The 21912-nt window shown below is 45.4% G+C and overlaps 2 protein-coding genes across 3 annotated transcripts in view; both read right to left on the bottom strand.

Annotated features, from left to right (window-relative positions):
• Positions 1 to 232: 232 nt before the first annotated feature.
• Positions 233 to 21912, bottom strand: part of BLOC1S2 (biogenesis of lysosomal organelles complex 1 subunit 2) — a 28560-nt gene continuing 6880 nt past the window's right edge. The window contains exons 2-6 of one of the 2 annotated variants that reach the window (XM_083616068.1): positions 7342 to 7433; positions 5983 to 6099; positions 4167 to 4286; positions 1437 to 1541; positions 233 to 722 (exon numbers count right to left, since the gene is read on the bottom strand). In XM_083616068.1, the coding sequence (XP_083472194.1) occupies positions 691 to 722; positions 1437 to 1541; positions 4167 to 4286; positions 5983 to 6099; positions 7342 to 7420 (453 nt within the window). In that variant the 5' untranslated portion in view covers positions 7421 to 7433 and the 3' untranslated portion in view covers positions 233 to 690. Of the gene's footprint in view, positions 723 to 1436; positions 1542 to 4166; positions 4287 to 5982; positions 6100 to 7180; positions 7268 to 7341; positions 7434 to 21912 lie in introns of those variants that run through there. The other variant, XM_083616069.1, reaches the window with a different exon arrangement.
• The window catches only part of LOC310763437 (broad substrate specificity ATP-binding cassette transporter ABCG2-like), a 36809-nt gene continuing 30273 nt past the window's right edge, over positions 15377 to 21912 (bottom strand). Inside the window, exons 13-16 of the mRNA XM_083615624.1 lie at positions 21101 to 21255; positions 20454 to 20543; positions 18559 to 18662; positions 15377 to 16065 (exon numbers count right to left, since the gene is read on the bottom strand). Coding sequence (XP_083471750.1) covers positions 15918 to 16065; positions 18559 to 18662; positions 20454 to 20543; positions 21101 to 21255 — 497 coding nt within the window. The 3' untranslated portion in view covers positions 15377 to 15917. The remainder of the gene's footprint in view (positions 16066 to 18558; positions 18663 to 20453; positions 20544 to 21100; positions 21256 to 21912) is intronic.

Raw genomic sequence — 21912 nt, 5'->3', positions numbered from 1 at the left:
CCCACATGCGGAAGCTACAGATTGCAACTTACTCCTGTCCCAGTTGTCCGTGTTGAAAAATTGCTGAGTCAGGCAGACTCAAGCTACAGCCAGTTCTCTCCATATCTAACCAGGCCAAACAAGCAGCAATCTGGAGGAGCCGCATGCAGAGTTCTGAGCGTCAGCCCTCATGCCACACTGGATGAAGCGGAAGATAATTCTGTCCCCCCGAGAAAGAAAGAAAAGAGCTGCCTTAATTTCCAGGTGTTTATTTCTCAAAAAAGCACGGCGAGAGAAGATGCTTTGCTGCAAGGCCACACCACGTCACCTGCCAACACGGCATACTGGAAACTTCCATGTTCACAAACGAAGCAATTTTCAGAGCACAGAAGGGACTTGCTCAATAGGGAAGGGGGTACAGAACTGCTCAGTTAAGCTACTGCAGGGCCCTGGCTGAAGCCATTAACAGTAGCTTCAACTGATAGTTTTCTGTAAAACGAGTGACAAAAATAGTAAAAAGCAACAGATTCTACAAGAAGGGGGAGATGTCTCAGCCTCAAACAAAGGGGGGGGGCACCACTGTTCCTTAGAGCGCCCTCATGACTCTCTCCAATGGTAGTTTTGTAGTACAAGTGTTGTAAAGTTCAGTTTTCTTCGGAGGAGAAAGTCATGTGTTCTCGAAGAAAAGTCCTGTCACTCAATGCACTTCTTTCACCGTTTCTCCAGCTTTTTGTACTTTGCTTCTGCGGAAGACAAACACACAGCCATTAGGGAAAGCAAACTCCCTTTCAGTTATGAACCCAGGACCTATGTCACAGCCTCATGTAGTGCCACTTTTACATAGAGACTGAACAGCCAGAAGCTGTTTTCAGTAGCTAGAACATTGCCTGGGTTCCACTCATCTCTTACAATTTCAAAAAGTTCTCCACAGATGGGAGTATTCTGGCTATTGCGATAATATGATTCAGGTTACATTTTACCACTTTGTAGTGTCAGCCATGCCCTGTATTACAGTGGTACCTCAGGTTAAGTATTTAATTCGTTCCGGAGGTCCGTACTTAACCTGAAACTGTTCTTAACCTGAAGCACCACTTTAGCTAATGGGGCCTCCTGCTGCTGCCGTGCTGCCGGAGCACAATTTCTCATCCTGAAGCAAAGTTCTTAACCTGAAGCACTATTTCTGGGTTAGCGGAGTCTGTAACCTGAAGCGTATGTAACCTGAAGCATATGTTACCTGAGGTACCACTGTATTTAAGAAACCTGAGTGGGACGCCCTGGAAATCCATTAGTGCACAACAGCAACCTCCACAGATATATCACAGATATACAAAAAGGGTACCAAAAGGGTAAAAAAACTTGTCAAGGTTTATGGAGGGGATGCAACCCCCCTCCTTGTGGAAAAGGGGTAAAATAGGCACCGTTTCTGCACACTTTCTAGCAATGTCACAAGTACTTACCAAGTTTCTTTGAATATGCATCTAGCTTGTATGCAGCCTGCTCCAATGCTGCTACCTGCTCCTCAATCAGATTGATTTGCTCCAGATACGGCTGAAGTCCAGCATCTTGGAGGAAGTGAGAGGTGAGGGTGGGGGAAAAACAATAAGGATTAGTTGCTGACTCACTGAAGGCGTATCACTTGTGTCACCTCTTCGGTCACTAGATTTGTATATTTTCAAAACTGTCAAACTGCAAAATAAAAATAAGAATGGAACGATTACGCAGCTGAGCCCAGGTAGCTGACTATTGCCTACTCTGATGGGAAAAGGCTCTCCAGGCCTCCCCAGTATGGTCACCCAAAATCCTTTTCAATGCTGTATTTACTCGAGTCTAATGCGCCATCAAATGTAATGCACACCTCAATTTTCAAAACCTTGAAACAAAAAAGTATTTGCTGGCGCTGAATGCAATGCTCATCGGCAAAAAGTGCATTTATTACAACAATTTGGACTCTTTATAACAAGATTACAAAGCTGGAAATGAATGAACTGCAGCTAAAATCTTATGTTCATTTTTCATATGGTCTCATCCTCATCAGAAGACTGAAAAAAATTAAGCCACACTTCCCCTGCCCACCCTCCTAATATTCTTCTGTGGGCCTATTCTCCAGTCTTCAGAGAGTGGCTGGAAGTGGGAAGACGGAGAAAGGTCCCCCTTTCCTTCCACTCTGCAGAAAATTCTCCCCGTACCCTGTTTCCTTCATATTACATATACAGTGGTACCTCTGGTTATGTACTTAATTCGTTCCGGAGGTCCATTCTTAACCTGAAACTGTTCTTAACCTGAAGCACCACTTTAGCTAATGGGGCCTCCCGCTGCTGCCACCACGCGATTTCTGTTCCCATCCTGAAGCAAAGTTCTTAACCTGAGGTACTATTTCTGGGTTAGGGGAGTCTGTAACCTGAAGCGTATGTAACCCGAGGTACCACTGTAATTTTACAGCACAAAAACTAACACAAAATACAGGTCTACACAACCTGTCACTCAATGATCCCACTACAAAATTTGCTTAGATTTTAAGCGCCACTGTAAGAGTTTGAAGTAGATAACACATTAAAATGCCCTACTCAAACCACCATAAACTAACCAAAGTCTGCCAGGTTTTCGGAAGAAGCTGGCCGGCTTAGGGAGGGAGGATGCTCTGATGGGTTCAAGAGCCCTTCTGCCTTCCCAAAAGCCAGGCAAACAGACTTTGGGAAGGAGGCAACAGGGTCTGCCACCTCCTTCCCAAAGCCAAGGAAGCCCCCCACATTGCCCTTTCAAGCCACTGCCGTGTAGTATACAGTGGTACCTCGGGTTACATACGCTTCAGGTTACAGACTCTGCTAACCCAGAAATATTACCTCAGGTTAAGAACTTTGCTTCAGGGTGAGAACAGAACTTGTGCTCTGGCAGCGCGGCAGCAGCAGGAGGCCCCATTAGCTAAAGTGGTGCTTCAGGTTAAGAACAGTTTCAGGTTAAGAACAGACCTCTGGAACAAATTAAGTACTTAACCCGAGGTACCACTGTATTTCAAATTAAAAGCATATCGTACATTAAAAGTACATCGCATAAGGAAACAAAAATCTAACCAAAACATGTTGGGTTTAAAAGAAAAAAAGAAAGTTTTTTTGGAAAGCACAAGTTCAAGAAAGGAAGTTTAAACCCCAAATACCTCCCCTTCTCAACAGACCCTTTCTGATATTGCTCCAGCTTCCTAGACTCACCAACCATCCTAGTAACACTGGGATGTTATTGCCAAGTACAGTCCCCTGCCCCATAACCCTTACATGCCACTAACACCTAAGCCGAAAGACTTTTAAATAAACTCTTACCTGCTTCCCACCCCAATATGACTCCAACATCCATCATGCCCACCCATTCAGGATAATACTGAGCAACTTCACTGCACGTTTTGCATTCAGAGAGGACTGCCTGTGCAAACATTTCACTAATTAATTGCTGCAAGTTTCCCCTCTGCAAAAGTTCTCTGGTGGCGCACGGTCTTATTTGAATTATGATTACCGTATTTTTCGCTCTATAACACGCACCTGACCATAACACGCACATAGTTTTTAGAGGAGGAAAACAAGAAAAAAAATATTCTAAACGAAACAGTGGATGTATGATTTTTGTGGTTCATGCTGTGGCCACAGACATGTGATCTTGCGGTGAGTTTGGGGTAGCCCAATGCAAAAACCCTGAGGATCCATGTGGATCCATGCTTTGTAACCACGTTTTTGCGGCCCCAGGCAACAGTGGGTGCGTGATTTTTTTGGTGCAAGCTGTAGCCATGGACATGCTATGTGATCTGATGGTGAATTTGGGGTGACCCAGTGCAAAAATCCTGAGGATCCATGTGGATCCGTGCTTTGTAACCAGGCTCTCTGTCCCTCTCTTCTCCCCATTCAGCGGCTCTTCTCCCACTTTGCTGTTTCAAAGCGAGCAAAGCGAGCCACGGAGGAGGGAAGGAAGGGGAACCATGGATCCTCTGCTCACGACTGCAGCAGATCCCCCCGCCATCCGTAGGCATTCGCTCCATAACACGCACAGACATTTCCCCTTACTTTCTAGGAGGAAAAAAGTGAGTGTTATGGAGCAAAAAATACGGTATTTATTATATTTCTATACCACGCCCTGTGACTGGACATAGATCCAACCTATAACCCAAACATGTTACAAGACACAAATGAAAGTATCTCTCTACTTACATTTCTGATTCAAATCTTTCAGGTTTCGACTTATGTTTATTGCAATATCTTTCATTTCCAGGTACTTCAAACTAGTCAGTTTGTTCATGTTTTCCAGGAGTTTGTAATCTTCACTAGTGGCTTTAAAATGAAGGAGAGAAAGAGAAGGGGGGGAGGAGACACAGCCTTAAAAATGTAAATTATTTACAATATGCCATTTTAACCTCAGTTAAAATTCAATGGAGGAGCACAACAGGCTCACCCCTCTCTCAAGTTGACCACTCTTCTGACTACTTTAAACATGGAATTTAAACCTCAGATCAAATTTGATTGAGCAAATTTGTTGTCTGTTGCTTGGGACAGCAGGACCTAAACCAGTGGATTCAAATTACGAGAAAGGGGGTTTAGATTAAACACCAAGAAGAGCTTCTTGGTGGCACCAGCTGTTAACAGACTGCCTCAAAAGAAGGTGAATACTCCTTTGTCTGGTGGTTATCTAACCTCTGCCTCTATCAGGGAACTGTCCAGCGCAAGGGTAGCATCAGCAGGGAGCTGGATTCCTACTCTACGACCATGCTCAATCAAATTTCAGCTTAATAAACCACGATGATAACAAGCTTTATACTCCCTTTGCTTCTGCTTCATCCCTCCCTTTGTGCAATTGAGAGAACAAGTCAGGAAGCCACAGTTAATTACAGCTTCCGCTTATAGTGAATGGATTCCAAACAAGACAAAATCGAGAAACCAATTGGTTTTATTTTCTGGCTTGCTTGTTTGGAAGCCATTAAGTAAAGGTTCTCGGCTGAAATGTAACCAGATGCCTGGTAAACTGTGGCTGCCTACCTTGTTTCACCATGCAAGCAAAGGTATGAGCAAAAGAACTCTATATGGATGCCTGACACCCATGCATATTTCAGCATATTTATGATTTACGAATGATAGTAAAGGTCTCTTTTTTCACTGCAATCCCCCAGACATGCATTCATGACTCATGCGGACCCAGAAGAAAATTAAAAGTGTGTTGCATCCAGCACTGTGCAAGTAGTACTGTATTCTGCTCATGCAATGGGACTTCACCTTTTACTCCTCTCTCTGCACATCCCCAATCTGCTCAAGGAAAGGACTCTCAACCTCTGGAACATATACTGAGGGTATGAGAGGCCTTAGGGGAGAGGACGGGAAAGTTCCATTGTGCAAGCAGAAGTCTGTTGCACAAGCAGAACAGCAACTTTCTGGGAGTTTCCTAGCAAAGCCATGCTACATGGATCAACTCTGTGAGATATAGTGACATTCCTGGAAAACGTGGGAATCTTAGAGCTGAGCTGGTATATGTGGCTTGGTTTTGAGAATTTTCTTAAGAAATTCTGATTCTACTTGGGGGAGGTAGAAGACACAAGACTCTGGAGCAGGGGTCAGCAAACTTTTCCAGCAGGGGGCTGGTCCACTGTCCCTCAGACCTTGTGAGGGGGCCGGACTATATTTTGAAAGAGAGAAAACGAACGAATTCCTATGCCCCACAAATAACCCAGAGATGAATTTTAAATAAAAGCACACATTCTGCTCATGTAAAAACACCAGGCAGGTCCCACAAATAACCCAGAAGTGCATTTTAAATAAAAGGACACATTCTACTCATGTAAAAACATGCTGATTCCCAGACCATCTGCGGGCCGGATTTAGAAGGTGATTTGGCCGCATCCGGCCCCTGGGCCTTAGTTTGCCTACCCATGCTCTGGACGTTCTCACTTGGAAGCAAGCCCCACAGGACTCAGCAGGCCTCTCTGGCATAGAAACACCCCAATGATATTGCAATGTGTTATATTTAATACAAACTCACCTGTCAGTTCACCTGTTAGGTAAATGGCCATTTTGTTGAACATATCCTTGCAAAGTTCATTGATATCTGCCTCAGCTGGTTCTGTTGCTTCTTCTGCTGTTTCGACAGCAGGATCCTCTGTTCAGATTTTTTAATAAAAGAAAACAGGGAAACAAGAGGTTAGCTGCTTACCAGATGTATCTGCTGACGCGAAATCCCTGACATGTAGCACAATATCAACAACATCAAGCAGACTTGTTTAGTTTGCAGCCTCTATCTGGGCAACAGCCTGAAAGCTGCACAGAATATACCGCTGGGGGAAGGTGCCATCACGCCCTCAAACCGGTCCTGGGCGATGTATCAATACTGCCCAGGCCTACCCCTCACAGGGTGGTTGTTGTTGTTGGGGGGTTAAATGAAGAGACGAGAGAACAACAAACACCACTTTGTGTCCTGTGGAGGGGGAAAAAGGTGGGATATAAATGCGTTTTTAAAAAATATATTACATGATCCAGGCAAGGCTGGGAGAGATTTCCTCTGTGTGTGTGTGTATATGTATGCATGTGTGTGTTGTGGCGTTGGAAGGGACCCTAAGGATCATCTAGTCCAACTCCTTGCAACACAGGAATTTGCGGGGATTATTATTATTATTAATTGAATTTATATACCGCCCTATACCAGGGGGTCTCAGCGCAGTTGACAGAATAAAATCAAGATTTTGTTGTATATAAAACCACAAAATTCGTAACAAAAATAAAAACAACCCAATAGCCCCCTAAGGATCATCTAGTCCAACTCCTTGCAATGCAGGAATTTGCGGGGATTATTATTATTATTAATTGAATTTATATACCACCCTATACCAGGGGGTCTGAAGGTGGTTGACAGAATAAAATCAAGATTTTGTTGTACATAAAACCACAAAATTCATAATAAAAATAAAAACAACCCAATAGCCCCCTAAGGATCATCTAGTCCAACTCCTTGCAATGCAGGAATTTGCGGGGATTATTATTATTATTAATTGAATTTATATACCACCCTATACCAGGGGGTCTGAAGGTGGTTGACAGAATAAAATCAAGATTTTGTTGTACATAAAACCACAAAATTCATAATAAAAATAAAAACAACCCAATAGCCCCCCCCCCCCAAAAAAAACCCACACACATTTTAAAAGGGCATAGGACTGAACCCGCGACCTGGGCGTTATCTGCACCACTGCTGCCAGCCCGTGCAGGGAGTACTGAGGTAGGTGGGCCCAATGGGTCAGTCTCGGTGCATGGAGTCCCCTCACACACACCTTGCTGAGGTGACGGTAGAGAAAGCCCCTCCCCCCTTGGAACCACGTGACCAGAGGCCCCACCCACTGCATCTTACGCTTGGGGCCTTGTCGCCTGGCCTCCGAGGCCTCCTCAGGCGGGACAGCGGCGGCGGCGGCGGCGGCGGCGGCAGCCATTCCAAACCCACCTGCCACCCCTTCCGCCGCTTGGGAAAAAAAACACCACAGTTTACTTCCGGTTTCCGCCAGACGCCCTCTCCTTATGCGCCGCTTCCGCCGCTCGTTGCGCATGCGTCAAGAACAGGCGCGCCGGGCGTTTCGGGGAAAAGGGGTGAGTGTGTACGCGTGCGTGCATCATGTGGTCTCTTCCCTGTGCACGGATTGGGTGAGGTTTCGTCCGCAGAAGTCATAATGATTATTTGGCGAGAGGGAGCTGCTTTATCTTCGGAGCGGGCTTCCGGGTGCGCTTGGTGCCATTTCTCTCCCCACAGCCTTGAGCGGGTTGAAGTTCTCAAATGAGGGGCGTCATCTCAGCTTTTGAGTTTTAAAAGGGGAAACGGGGTTTGCACGCGAATCTCCCGCCAGCCCTCGAGGGAGAGACTCTTAACCTAAGGGTCCTGGGTTCGAGTCCTACCTTAGGCAAAAAAATTGGGGTTGGACTAGATGACCCTTGGAACCAGTGCCAGATTTACGTATAAGCTAAACAAGCTATAGCTTAGGGGCCCACTCTCTTGGGTTGGGGCCCCCAAAAAATGTAAAGGGGAAAAACCTGGATGTACATTTCCAAATTATAAGATAAACAACAAATAAAATAAATAAAACCTGCATACAGCAACAGTGTTTGGTGTTGTGTAGGCGGGACGCGGGTGGCGCTGTGGGTTAAACCACAGAGCCTAGGACTTGCCGATCAGAAGGTTGGCGGTTCGAATCCCTGTGACGGGATGAGCTCCCGTTGCTCGGTCCCTGCTCCTGCCAACCTAGCAGTTCGAAAGCACGTCAAAGTGCAAGTACAGTGGTGCCTCGCAAGACAAAATCAATTCGTTCCGCAAGTTTTTTCTTCTTGCGAGTTTTTCGTCTTGCGAAGCACGGTTTCCCATAGAAATGCATTGAAAATCAATTAATGCGTTCCTATGGAGACCGCTTGCCAGGCTGGCGGTGCGGAGAAGGGCTTTTCTCCCCACCGCAAGCCTTCAGGACAGGTCCGGGAACAGAGGGGAAGGCGCGCAGCGCTTCTCCTCTGTTCCCGGGGCTTGCGGTGGGAGGAGGGTTTTTCCTCCCCACCGCCAACATTCAGAACAGCATTCTGAATGTTGGCGGTGGGAAGGAAAACCCTCCTCCCACCGCAAGTCTTCAGGACAGCCATCCGAAGGCTGGCGCGGGGAGGTCTCTCCGCCCCACCGCCAGCCTTCGGAGGAGCCTTCCGAAGGCTGACGGCGGGAGGAGGTCTCTCCGCCCCACCGCCAGCCTTCGGAGGAGGTCCGAGGACAGTGGGGAAGACGCGCTGCGCTTCCCCGCTGTCCTGGAGATTTCCCTATGGGCTTTCGTCTTGCGAAGGAAGCCCATAGGGAAATTCGTTTTGCGAAGCGCCTCCGAAATGGAAAACCCTTTCGTCTAGTGGGTTTTTCGTCTTGCGAGGCGTTCGTCTTGCGGGGCACCACTGTAGATAAATAGGTACCGCTCCGGCGGAAAGGTAAATGGCATTTCCGTGTGCTGCTCTGGTTCGCCAGAAGCGGCTTAGTCATGCTGGCCACGTGACCCGGAAGCTGTATGCCGGCTCCCTCGGCCAATAAAGCGAGATGAGCGCCGCAACCCCAGAGTCGGTCACGACTGGACCTAATGGTCAGCGGTCCCTTTACCCTTTACCTTTACCTAGGCTCCTATGATGTAAGTCATGGGCCCCACCTGCTAACCTGCTCCCTAAAATATCACTGGTTTGCTATCGTGATTTCGTCCTTTGAAACCTAACTGCTACCTGAGCTCCTGTAACCAGAGATTGACTGTAGGATTTCATTACATGCTCTCTAAAATCCTTCCTGCCTCCCCTCTTTCTCAGCAATCTTCTATGGCGATATCTACTAGTGCTGTGGCTTAAAATGGATCCCACATGATTTCTGATCGTCGTTCGTGAATTCACGAGAAAGAAAACGCACAAGAAAATGATCGAGGATATTCTTGAGTGCCCCCGAGAATGAGGCGGAAAAAAACGGAAGGCTCATTTGCAAGGGAAGAAAACCTTTGAGAAGTTGAAGCTTTCAGCACGGCGCTAGGAACCTCATATGGTTTGGATTTGTGAAAGTTGGCTGTGCGATGGTGTCCCATAAAAGTCAGGAATACACTGCATTTAGTTATCAGAGCTAAATATGATCCTCAGTTTGTGGATATGTCTCTCAGGCTTCCTCTAGTCCCCTCTTACTGCATGTTTGCTCAGATTCCTAATCATCTCACGTGTGTCTCAGCATGCTAGAACAAGTGGAGACTATGTTATAAGTGTTATATATTCCTCAGGAGAACTGCTCAGCTTTAGAATGAGTTGTTTCATCCTTTCTTTTGGTTTAAACCATAACCTGTATTAAGGTAAGGTATTATGGGAGGTCCTTATGTAGAATAGGAAGGGACGCGGGTGGCGCTGTGGGTAAAAGCCTCAGCGCCTAGGGCTTGCCGATCGAAAGGTCGGCGGTTCGAATCCCCGCGGCGGGGTGCGCTCCCGTTGCTCGGTCCCAGCGCCTGCCAACCTAGCAGTTCGAAAGCACCCCCGGGTGCAAGTAGATAAATAGGGACCGCTTACCAGCGGGAAGGTAAACGGCGTTTCCGTGTGCTGCGCTGGCTCGCCAGATGCAGCTTTGTCACGCTGGCCACGTGACCCGGAAGTGTCTGCGGACAGCGCTGGCCCCCGGCCTCTTAAGTGAGATGGGCGCACAACCCTAGAGTCTGGCAAGACTGGCCCGTACGGGCAGGGGTACCTTTACCTTTACCTATGTAGAATAGCGTGCCAGTCTGTCTTCCTGGGTAATGTTGTGCCCTGGGGCTAGTTCTTATACAAGTTTTTCTTGCAAGGATACAACTTAGGCTGTTGTATGTTGTCCTCACTTGGCAGGTAGTAAAATGATTTTCACACTGTACTGCGTACCAAGGATTTGATTTGATTTCTACTTCAGGAGTTTTAGCTGAACCTATAAATACCTGCTTCCCTAAAGAAAGCTCAACAACTTTGGTCTGCCCCCTGCCCCCCACCCCTGATCACTGCCAATTCCCCCCCCCCCAGGAGTAGATCGCAGTCTCTTGGGAGTTGGACGTCCCTGGACTAGAGGAAACCTCAGGGTCCCTTCCAACTCTACGATTCTCTGAACTAAGCAACTACTTACCTATGAAACTACAAGAAAGAAGATTCCACCTAAACATTAGGAAGAACTTCCTGACAGTAAGAGCTGTTCGACAGTGGAATTTGCTGCCAAGGAGTGTGGTGGAGTCTCCTTTGGAGGTCTTTAAGCAGAGGCTTGACAACCATATGTCAGGAGTGCTCTGATGGTGTTTCCTGCTTGGCAGGGGGTTGGACTCGATGGCCCTTGTGGTCTCTTCCAACTCTGTAATTCTATGATTCTATGATGTCATCTAGGGTGCACACCCAGTTTGGTAATCTGTTGCTGTTATGTACAGTGGTACCTCTGGTTACGTACTTAATTCATTCCGGAGGTCCGTTTTTAACCTGAAACTGTTCTTACCCTGAAGCACCACTTTAGCTAATGGGGCTTCCTGCTGCTGCTGCTGCACCGCCAGACCACGATTTCTGTTCTCATCCTGAAGCAAAGTTCTTAACCCGAGGTACTATTTCTGGGTTAGCGGAGTCTGTAACCTGAAACGTATGTAACCCGAGGTACAACTGTACTAAGCTAGGATCCTATAACAATAGGCAAGTAGGATCCTAGAATGCAACAACTGATTGGCTTGCAGGAGAAGACCAATCCCTCCAGGAGGGAAGCAGAATCAGCCAATCAGATGGGACTCATTGTGTAAATAATGTATATAAAAGCCTGAGGTTTGGGGGGCAATTCAATCACTGTTTACAAGCTGCAATAAAGAGCATGAAATCACTACAGGACTCTGAGTATATCTCAGTTGCTTTTTTATTTTTTCGATGACAACTGTCTCTTACCTGTGTGTTTTAAATAATAAAATCTAACCTTTGGGTTATGTAAACTTGTATATTAATCGCATGCATAAAGGGATTATCCGCACTTAACTTTTGCCCCACTCTTTCCAGACAGAAATCTGCACCTTAACACTCCCTGTACAAGCATTGTTGTTGTTTTGTCCCAAGCTTCCCCCTACGAAAGCTGCTCTCTAAAGCTGAATTGGAGCAAACATCAATTCGGGTTTTACGTGTGTTGACATTTGCTCCAAATGAGTTTTAAAGAGTGAATTTTTAAGGGGAAAGCTTGTTGTTGTTCTTTAGTCATTTAGTTGTGTCCGACTCTTCGTGACCCCATGGACCAGAGCACGCCAGGCACTTCTGTCTTCCACTGCCTCCCGCAGCTTGGTCAAACTCATGTTAGTAGCTTCGAGAACACTGTCCACCTTCTCGTCCTCTGTCATCCCCTTCTCCTTGTCTTTCCCAACATCAGGGTCTTTTCCAGGGAGTCTTCTCTTTTCATGAGGTGGCCAAAGTATTGGCGCCTCAGCTTCAGGATCTGTCCTTCCAGTGAGCACTCAGGGCTGATTTCCTTCAGAATGGATAGGTTTGATCTTCTTGCAGTCCATGGGACTCTCAAGAGTCTCCTCCAGCACCATAATTCAAAAGCATCAATTCTTCGGCGATCAGCCTTCTTTATGGACCAGCTCTCACTTCCATACATCACTACTGGGAAAACCATAGCTTTATGGGAAAGCTTAGGAGCGGGGGCGGGTACTCAAATATGCTCCAAGCTTCCCTATTTTCCAGGGATGATTCTGGATTTACAGAAGTCATCCTGGTTTCTGATTTGATCCCGGAATGCCCCGTTTTCCTTTAGGACGTCCCTATTTCCATGGGAGAAATGTTGGATGGGATGGAGTAGAACGTCTCTGTTTTCACTGGAGAAATGTTGAAGGGCATGAGCTGGTGCCTGGGAGGAGTGTAGGAAAGGTTAAGTGTGGATAAGCCCTCAGTAAACACACAGGTTAATGATCTCCTGGGCTTATCTCACACAGACACCAATGCCTTTGTCAATAGGCACGGGAAGCTGGCCTACAGAGAGTCAGATCCCTGGCCCATTTAGGTTGGTGTTGCTCTCACTGACTGGTAGGGCTTCTCCAGGATTTGAGACTCGGCTGGCAAAGTTATTTAGAAAGGGGGGTGATAATTCCTACGTGCTGGGTGGTTTGGGGTTGCCAGCTTGCAGAAATGTAACCCAGTACAACTGGAGCCATTAAGAATTTCCATTGTTCTGGTGAATTATAGTGGGTGCTAGCAGTGCCAGATGTACGTATAAGCTAAACAAGCTATAACTTAGGGCCCCACTCTCTTGGGGGGGGGGGGGTTTAAAGGAAAAAAAAACACCTGGATGTACATTTCCAAAATATAAGGTAAAAAAACAAATAAAATAAAACCTACATACAGCAACAGTGTTTTGTGTTGTGTAGGCTCCTGTGGTGTAAGTCATGGGCCCCGCCTGCTAACCTGCTCCCTAAAATATCACTGGTTTGCTCATTTCTATGTATAGGGTGCCTACATTCTGCATGTGCAAATGGCTTTAGATACCTATTTGGTCCATAAATTACCATATAGCATATATTCAACACACAAAACAGCAACCATTTGTTGTTGACAAAGGACAGCTGGACATATAAAGGGCCCCATTACCTTCAGTAGCTTAGGGCCTCAAGTTTAGGGCCTCTGAGACAATATAGTCCCCAATTTATTCACTGAATGATACATTTCTTTTTTTAAAATAAAGTTTTATTTTTCACAATACAGTAAAAATAAAAAACTGATCTAAATAAAGAATAATTAAAAGAGAGAGTGAGAGAAAGAAAGCAAGAAAGAAAGAAAGAAAGAAAGAAAGAAAGAGAGAGAAAAGAACTACAATGGTACCTTGGTTCTCAAACTTAATCCGTTCCAGAAGTCCATTCCAAAACCAAAGCGTTCCAAAACCAAGACACGCTTTCCCATAGAAAGTAGTGCAAAATGGATTAATCTGTTCTAGACTTTTAAAAACAACCCCTAAAACAGCCATTTAACATTAATTTTACTATCTAACGAGACCATTGATCCATAAAATGAAAGCAATAAACAATGTACTGCAGTCACACAATCAATCAATCAATCAATCAATCAGCAGCTGAACTGGGTTCCCCACAGTCACCAAAACAAAATGAAAAAGCCGAAAAAACGCAAAATAAATAGCAAAAAGACAGACCTCAGCGTCACACTCAAATCGGAAGCGTAACACTCAAAATGGAGCATTGTCAGCTTCCAATATAAGTTCGCAAACCTGAACACTTACTTCCGGTTTTGCAGCGTTCTGGTTCCAAGTTGTTCAAGTACCAAGGCATATGAGAACCAAGGTACCACTGTGGAAGAATCCTCTCTCAACGATATATCCTAACTTTTATCCCATACGGAGAAGGGTGCACCCTCCCATCTCTCTCTTTTTTTTTTTAAAGATATTTATTGAAGTTTTACAAAAACATAAGTTTACAAAATAAAAAGGTCATATAAAAAGAAAAAGATACAAAAAAGAGAACATAGAAAAATATATGAAAAAGAAAAAAGAAGAATAAAAATACAAAATACAAAAAACAAATAGCTAAAAAAGAATTAAAAACAAATCCGTTTTTTGTAACTTTGAACTCATTAGCTTATTTCCTTGGCCTCCTCACATCTCCCCTTTTTGTATTCCCATTTAAATAATCAAATCAGCAAATCCTTAGCCTCTTTCGTTTATCTTAACTCTGTATCTTAACATATTATAACTCTATATTTTCATCCATTATCAATTCATTTTTGCATATTCTTATTAACCTTGTTGCTAATGCCACTTATTTTCAATCCAACATCATTTTAACATTCATTAATTTTACAGTATTTCTGAAGATAGTCCTTAAATTTCTTCCAGTCTTCTTCCACCAACTCTTCTCCCAGGTCTCGGATTCTGCCAGTCATTTCCGCCAATTCCATATAATCCATCACCTTCATCGCACCCTCCCATCTCTCACCTGGGAGCATCTCTTTGTTTCCCCAGCTGACCTCCTCTCTTCCCTGCCTAGCACTCAGCGTCTTTCACCTACTGCTCAACATCTTCACCTGCCTCCATTCTTGCCAAAATACAGTAAGTGAGAATATTAGAGAGAGAGAGCATGCACGAAAATATTAAAGGAAATAATCATAGAATAAAAAGAAAAAGGGATAGCTCAAGAACATATAAAAGTTACTTCCAGCTATCCACCTGCCAATTGGACGTACAATAATTTTTGAACGATGAGTTTATTTAGGTGGAATTCAGCACAGCGCTAAGGAGATCATTCTGTCAGCATAAGTACCGTATTTTTTGCTCTATGACTCACTTTTTCCCTCCTAAAAAGTAAGAGGAAATGTGTGTGCGTCTTATGGAGCGAATGCAGGCTGCGCAGCTATCCCAGAAGCCAGAACAGCAAGAGGGATTGCTGCTTTCACTGCGCAGCGATCCCTCTTGCTGTTCTGGCTTCTGAGATTCAGAATATTTTTTTTCTTGTTTTCCTCCTCCAAAAAGTAGGTGTGTCTTGTGGTCTGGTGCGTCTTATAGAGCGAAAAATACGGTGTTCGAATGATAAGTTTCTTTAGGTGGAATTCAGCATAGCGCTAATTCTGTCAGCACAAGTATTTCTGCTGGCCTGATGGAACAGTCTTCCCTCTGCTCTGTCTGTGTTCTGTTCGGGGGGGGGGGTTCCTACTGACCCTCCAAAGCCGATTAATAGGGTGCACGAGGGGGGCGAGGAAGCCCCATTGCACTAGCAGGAGTCTTCCCACGAGCAGAACAGGGTGCTTGAATCTTGCCCTTCACCTTTTGGGAGGTCACTTCCCACAGCGCTCCTGAGGAAGGCAGCTTACACTTGAAACACACTAGGACTTTCAACCGGGAGTGCTTTCTCAAATAAAAACATACTTTTTCTTCAGCACCGTTTTAGGTTCACTTCCTTTATTGATTTCCCCTTGCCCTCTGTTTTCTTCAGATTTATCCGCTGCTGCCCTTTTAACTCAGGTGGAATCTAGACACATCTATAAAAAAAAACGCTGCGAAAATGCTTTTAAAAAACACATTTTGAAAAATATACAGATTTTGCCATAGCTCATGATTGCCATCTAGTGTCACCTTTGCATAATGCACTTTACAACACACTTAAAACGTTTTCATTGTAGCTGAGTCCCCAGACTCGGTTTACAAAGTGCTCCCCCTTCCCCAAAGAAAACTAATTACAGATCTAAACAAATTTCCTGAGAAACATAGAAGGTTAATCTCAACGTCAAAGTGAATGACAGAATTCTATATAAAAAACGAATCAGTTAAAACAAATTGCTTCCTTTACAAAAAAGATTAAATATCAGCAATGTAAAAAAATGTGGTTGGTGCAGTATGGTCCTCCCAGTTAATTGAAACAATGACTTTTTCCGGTTGGACCTAGGAAGACTTAAATGTCCGTCTTGTAGGTCATCTTTTCTGCATTAGGTGAACTTCTTCATGAACCGCAGTTTGGCATATGCTATCAGGAGGAAGATGATTGTCATACAGCTAAGAGCCACAATGTTCTCCCACATTGCCCAATTGGTAGGCTCTATTCCCTGTCCACAGAGGTATTGTTCGCCATAGCACCTGTCAAAAAGGATAGTACACACATTCAGAATGTTATTCATTAACTGAAGCAATGCTGCAGTGCTAGAAAGACAACCCTTTCTCTATCCCCAAGCACGGAAAACAAATGCTTACTGATTCAAGGCTACCAAGGTTGCCATTCTGAATACACACAATTTCTCCCAAAGGCCAACCCTTGCTGCATTCTTCATTTCATTTTTTTCTGGGTATTTTCCTACCCCTTTATGCACCTCTGACAATGCTCTCTGCAAATAATTTGTGGGAAATGAGCACCGGGAGAAGAGTTTGACCCTTTTTCATTGAATTCATAGAGTCATAGTGTTATGTATTAAGATTAGCTGCAGTTCTCACTCAGGGCCACCAGTATGCAAATGAAGGATTGAGAACTGTAGCTCTCTGATTGGTTAGCTAGTTTGGAGTTGTTACTGTTACAAGTTACTTAGTATTATATAAAGCAGGGGACGCGGGTGGCGCTGTGGGTTAAGCCACAGAACCTAGGACTTGCAGATCAGAAGGTCGGTGGTTCGAATCTCCGCAACAGGGTGAGCTCCCGTTGCTCGGTCCCAGCTCCTGCCCACCTAGCAGTTTGAAAGCACGTCAAAGTGCAAGTAGATAAATAGGTACTGCTCTGGCGGGAAGGTAAACGGTGTTTCTGTGTGCTGCTCTGGTTCGCCAGAAGTGGCTTAGTCATGCTGGCCACATGACCCGGAAGCTGTACGCCGGCTCCCTCGGCCAATAAAGCGAGATGAGCGCCGCAACCCCAGAGTCGGTCACGACTGGACCTGATGGTCAGGGGTCCCTTTACCTTTATTATATAAAGCAGCCAGCTAGGCTGCAGTCAGTCTGACTCCAGGAACAGTTCTAACTGCTGCAATAAAGAGCTGTGAATCTAACAGAGCTGTGTCCTTCGTCCATCATTCCCGCTATTTAACACATAGAGTTGGAAGGGACCCTGAGGAACATCTATTCTGACTCCCTGCAATGCCGCTGTCCCATATGGGGATCGAACCTGCAACCTTGGTGTTATCAGCACTATGCTTTAACCAACTGAGCCATTTCACTGGCACACTGAGCCATGTTGCTGTATACACACAAATAGGCGCAGACACACACCAGCTTCTTCTAGTGAAATACAAATGTGTCATGCTTTGTTGGTCCAACTGAAATACAGTGGTACCTCAGGTTACATATGCTTCAGGTTACATACACTTCAGGTTACAGACTCAGCTAACCCAGAATTAGTGCTTCAGGTTAAGAACTTTGCTTCAGGATGAAAACAGAAATCGTGCTGCGGCGGCGCAGCAGCGGGAGGCCCCATTAGCTAAAGTGGTGCTTCAGGTTAAGAACAGTTTCAGGTTAAGAACGGACCTCCGGAATGAATTAAGTACGTAACCAGAGGTACTTTTAATTAAGTACTTAACCTGAGGTACCACTGTAAGTCTGTCATGACTATCTTAAGTCTTAGGTGCAAATTGGATCCAGTACATTGTGGATCAGGAATGTTGAGGAGCCTTCTGTAGCCAAAATGTAGTAAGGATGTAGCAAGGATGTAGCTTAACGGGGCCCCTGACCGTTAAGTCCAGTTGTGGACGACTCTGGGGTTGCGACGCTCATCTTGCTTTATAGGCTGAGGGAGCCGGTGTTTGTCCACAGACAGCTTCTGGGTCATGTGGCCAGCATGACTAAGCCGCTTCAGGCGAAACAGAGCAGCGCACGGAAATGCCATTTACCTTCCTGCCAGAGCGATACCTATTTATCTACTTGCACTCTGACATGCTTTCGAACTGCTAGGTTGGCAGGAGCTGGGACCGAACAACGGGAGCTCACCCCGTCGCAGGGATTCGAACCACCGACCTTCTGATCGGCAAGTCCTAGGCTCTGTGGTTTAGACCACAGCGCCACCCGCATGTTGGATGTTGAGGAGCCTTCTGTAGCCAAAATGTAGTAACTGACACACAAGGATGTGGCTTAGGGGAACTGAAATATTTTGTACAAGAACGCAATGGCTTTAGGAGGGAAATTCCTGAGTGGGACACAGTCCAGGGGGTAGATATGGATGAGTATTTCCCAGAAACCCAAGGCTTTTGACCCAAAGGTTTAGCCAATCCATTAATCCTATGAGTTTTAAACAATTTAATGTCTTCTTAAAAATAAGTCTAGTTCAACACAATGGATCTTACTCCCTGGTAAGTGATAAAGGGCTGCAGCCTTAACCAAGTACTATTTCTTTAAATCAGCAGACAGTCTTTATCAATACTCTTTTTGAGTTTGGTGTCTCAGTTCTTTATATGGGACCTTGATGAGAGGGACTGTTCTTCCGTTACTGGAAATAAATGACTAGTTTTCAATAGAACTATGAAGAACGCACCACGACATGCATATGATATGATTTAGGAAGAGTTTATCTTAGGGAGCAACCCCAAACTGATGAGGATAGTAATTCTTCTGGAAGAGAATGTATGTGCTCCACCCACCTCCAGCTGGGATACTCACATTTCTCTGGTCTGAGGAGAACTTGGGGGACAGCTTTGCAATGGAAAGGGTTCTGTGGCGTTTGCACAGAAACGCAGATCTCTAAATTCATTGACTTCAAGGGCCTGTGTAGGAAGCCAGAGACCAAAATAGAGCCGCAATAATACCAAAAATAGAATCTCCAAACCAGCCTGTTGTATCAATTGAATATTTGCTGATTTTAATACAGCCATGGTCAATCTGTGCAACTTTGTCTTTTTTTAAAAAAAAAAAATTTTATTGATTTTAACATATAAATTATAAAATGTACCACAAAACTTATCACTAATACAATCTTTTTAGACTTCCATCAGCACCTCTGATGATCCACCGTTTTAACCACTTCTTATGCATTTCTTAACTTTATATTGCCTTTACATCTCTTAACAAATCATCCTTCCCCTTCTCCATTTTTGCAATACTCCCAATAATACTCCTCACAAAACTTCTTGCAAACCTACAAACATCGTCTGATCTTCACAAATACTTTTCAAATAGTCCGTAAATTTACTCCAGTCATCCGTGAATTTCTGGTCCCTCCGGTTTCAAATCCTTCCTGTTAGTTTATCTAGTTCTGCATAGTCCATTAACTTCATAATCTGTGCAACTTTGTCAACAGCAAATATGCCTACACAGAGTTTCATGACTTCACCAGCTTACAAGTATCAATATTTTATTTATTGTTCAGGTTGCTCCATTGGAAACAGCTTTAAAAACAGCAGTGACCTGATTTTGTGAAAAAACACATGCTTTTAATCAAGGGCCGTAACAATCACGATTCCCTTCTGAAAATCCTGCTTAAGAAGGAGTGGCTTACTCAACAACTGCTTATATTTAAGTGCATCTAATATTTAACTTGAGGCTCATCTGATGCATAGAAGCTGCCCAATGTAGCCATGCATCCCTAGAGTCTAAGGCATCTCTCCCAGTGTGATGGCCTGGGATTCAGATTTGGATGCTGAACCTGAGGGATCCCAGCCTGCACAGGAGTCCCCGCCTCCAGAACCAGCTGAGCCAGGGCTGGGGCATGAGCCTGAAGGGTCCTCACCTGTGCTGGATCCTCAGGTGCAGGCACCAGCTGAGTCTGCTCTGGCTCCTGAGGTGATGGAGGACCCATTCCCTGCAAGTGCTCCACTGTCAGCCCCATCAGGGGAATCTGAGGTTGCCTCTGGGTCCGGTAACCCTCCAGCCTCTCCTGAGCTGCAGAGGCTCAGGGCAGAGAGGCGGAGGGAACTAAGTTCCCGCAGGAGGAGTGCTCGCCTCCAGGCCAGGAGAGGCGAGTCACCTGAGGATCGGGGCTGCCCTGTGCATCGGGGCAGATAAAAGCCAGCCAACCTCAGTCTCAAGTTGCGGGAGCAACTTTGTTGGTTGTCAGTTCCTGCCTGAACCCTGTCCTGCTATCCTGCCGGAGCTCCTGACCTCACCTGACTACCTGCCCTGCATCCAGCTTCAACTTTTACGGACTGCCTCCATACTGCACCTTCAACCTTGGACTGGACTCAGACCACGCCTCTTGGTTAGCCCACAGGACCACCATACCCAGCCAGCCTTCAGCCAGCCTGGCCAAGATGGATCCCAGTCTTTCTTCTTCCTTCTTCCTTTTCCCAGAACCCCTTGCTAAAAACTCTCTCTTCCTGTCACTTCAAACACACACCCCATCGCCTTGCCAACATCTGTCTCCCCATCAACCCCTTTTGTCATGTTAACAGAAGACAAGCCAGGCTGCTTTGTATAAGCCAGCCCAAGGATTCCTTGTCTGGTGCAGTCCTGCAGCTGGTACTTCCATCAATATCCCAACCAATCAAAATCTTAGCATTTATTGATTTCTAGGGTTTACAGGGGTCCTCCCCAATCTATGTTAACTGTAGCATACTCACCGTGAGGCCGTATCTGGGAATGCTGAAGTATTTCAGCCAGTTCAGCCAACCCATGACGGTGGGAAGGTTCACCAGTAAGCCAGAAAATATCTGGAATGTGGAGAGAGAGAAACGGTGGAAATAAATTCACGATTTTAAGAATTAGGCCCCAAGGCAACTACCCATCGTAACACTTCCTTAGCTAAAATGCCCATTCAGCAACAACTCCTTTTATCACACGAACTGCGGCGGGATTGCGGGAGGTCAGGATTTGGGATTGAACTTTCCAAAATATGGAACTGCAGAAAAGGCAGCCATGGTTGTAGTAGAGCTGATCTAATTGGAGGAAGACGTCACCAACTCCAGGAACACACTCTGGCGTTGTTCCCAGACTAGGTCTGTGCGTGTTTGTGGTCAGGATATAAGATAAGGCACAGACGTGTCTTCCCTGTTCTACTGGTACAGTCAAGGCCATCCTTGCCGTCACAAACTGATAAAGGAGAGGGCTCTGAGAACTTGTTTATACAGCTGGGTTTTGGCTCAAGAGCTCAAGTTAAAGCATTTTAGCTAAGGAAAAATAGGGATTTTGGTGCAGTTTCAAACTGCCTGCACAGTCAGTTTTGGGTCTGAGAAACCCATTCCTTCAGCGTGACACATGCAAGACTCACCAGCATGAAGACAAAGCAGATGGTGATAAGTAAGTTGGCAATAGCTACTACGTCCATCCCTGCGGAGATTGCGAGGGCCATTGAGGTGGATGTGTAGCACAACAGCACAAGACTCAGCATGAAGAAGAAGAATCGGCCCGCATCAGCCTGGTAGCCTGAAAACAGGAAGAGGATAGGTGCAATGAACAATCAAATCATGAAGTAGAAGACTAGAAAGGACATTTCTAAAAACAAACAAACCCAGAAGCTTTCATTTTGGGAATTATAGGGACAGAACTACCCAAACTGTACAGAAACTTATTAATGTATGCTACTACAGCGGCCAGTGGGACGTGGGTGGCGCTGTGGGTTAAACCACAGAGCCTAGGACTTGCCGATCAGAAGGTTGGCGGTTTGAATCCTGGCGATGGGGTGAGTACCCGTTGCTCGGTCCCTGCTCCGGCTAACCTAGCAGTTCGAAAGCACCTCAAAGTGCAAGTAGATAAATAGGTACTGCTCCGGCGGGAAGGTAAACGGCGTTTCCGTGCGCTGCTCTGGTTTTGCCAGAAGTGGCTTAGTCACGCTGGCCACATGACCCGGAAGCTGTACGCCAGCTCCCTCGGCCAATAAAGCGAGATGAGCACTGCAACCCCAGAGTCGGCCATGACTGGACCTAATGGTCAGGGGTCCCTTTACCTTTTTTATTACAGCGGCAAGAATGTTACTTGCCCAAAAATGGAAAGAAGAAGTCCCAGCCAAAAAAGAATGAATACGAAAACTGATGGAATATGGGGAAATGGCGAAAGTTACTGGAAAAATAAAAAATCAAGATA

The sequence above is a fragment of the Podarcis filfolensis genome (genome assembly GCF_964270895.1).
Source record: "Podarcis filfolensis genome assembly, chromosome: 5".
Classification (NCBI taxonomy): Eukaryota; Metazoa; Chordata; class Lepidosauria; order Squamata; family Lacertidae; genus Podarcis; species Podarcis filfolensis.
The sequence above is the reverse complement of the archived record's forward strand: the minus strand, read 5'-3'. Positions and strand labels throughout refer to the sequence as shown.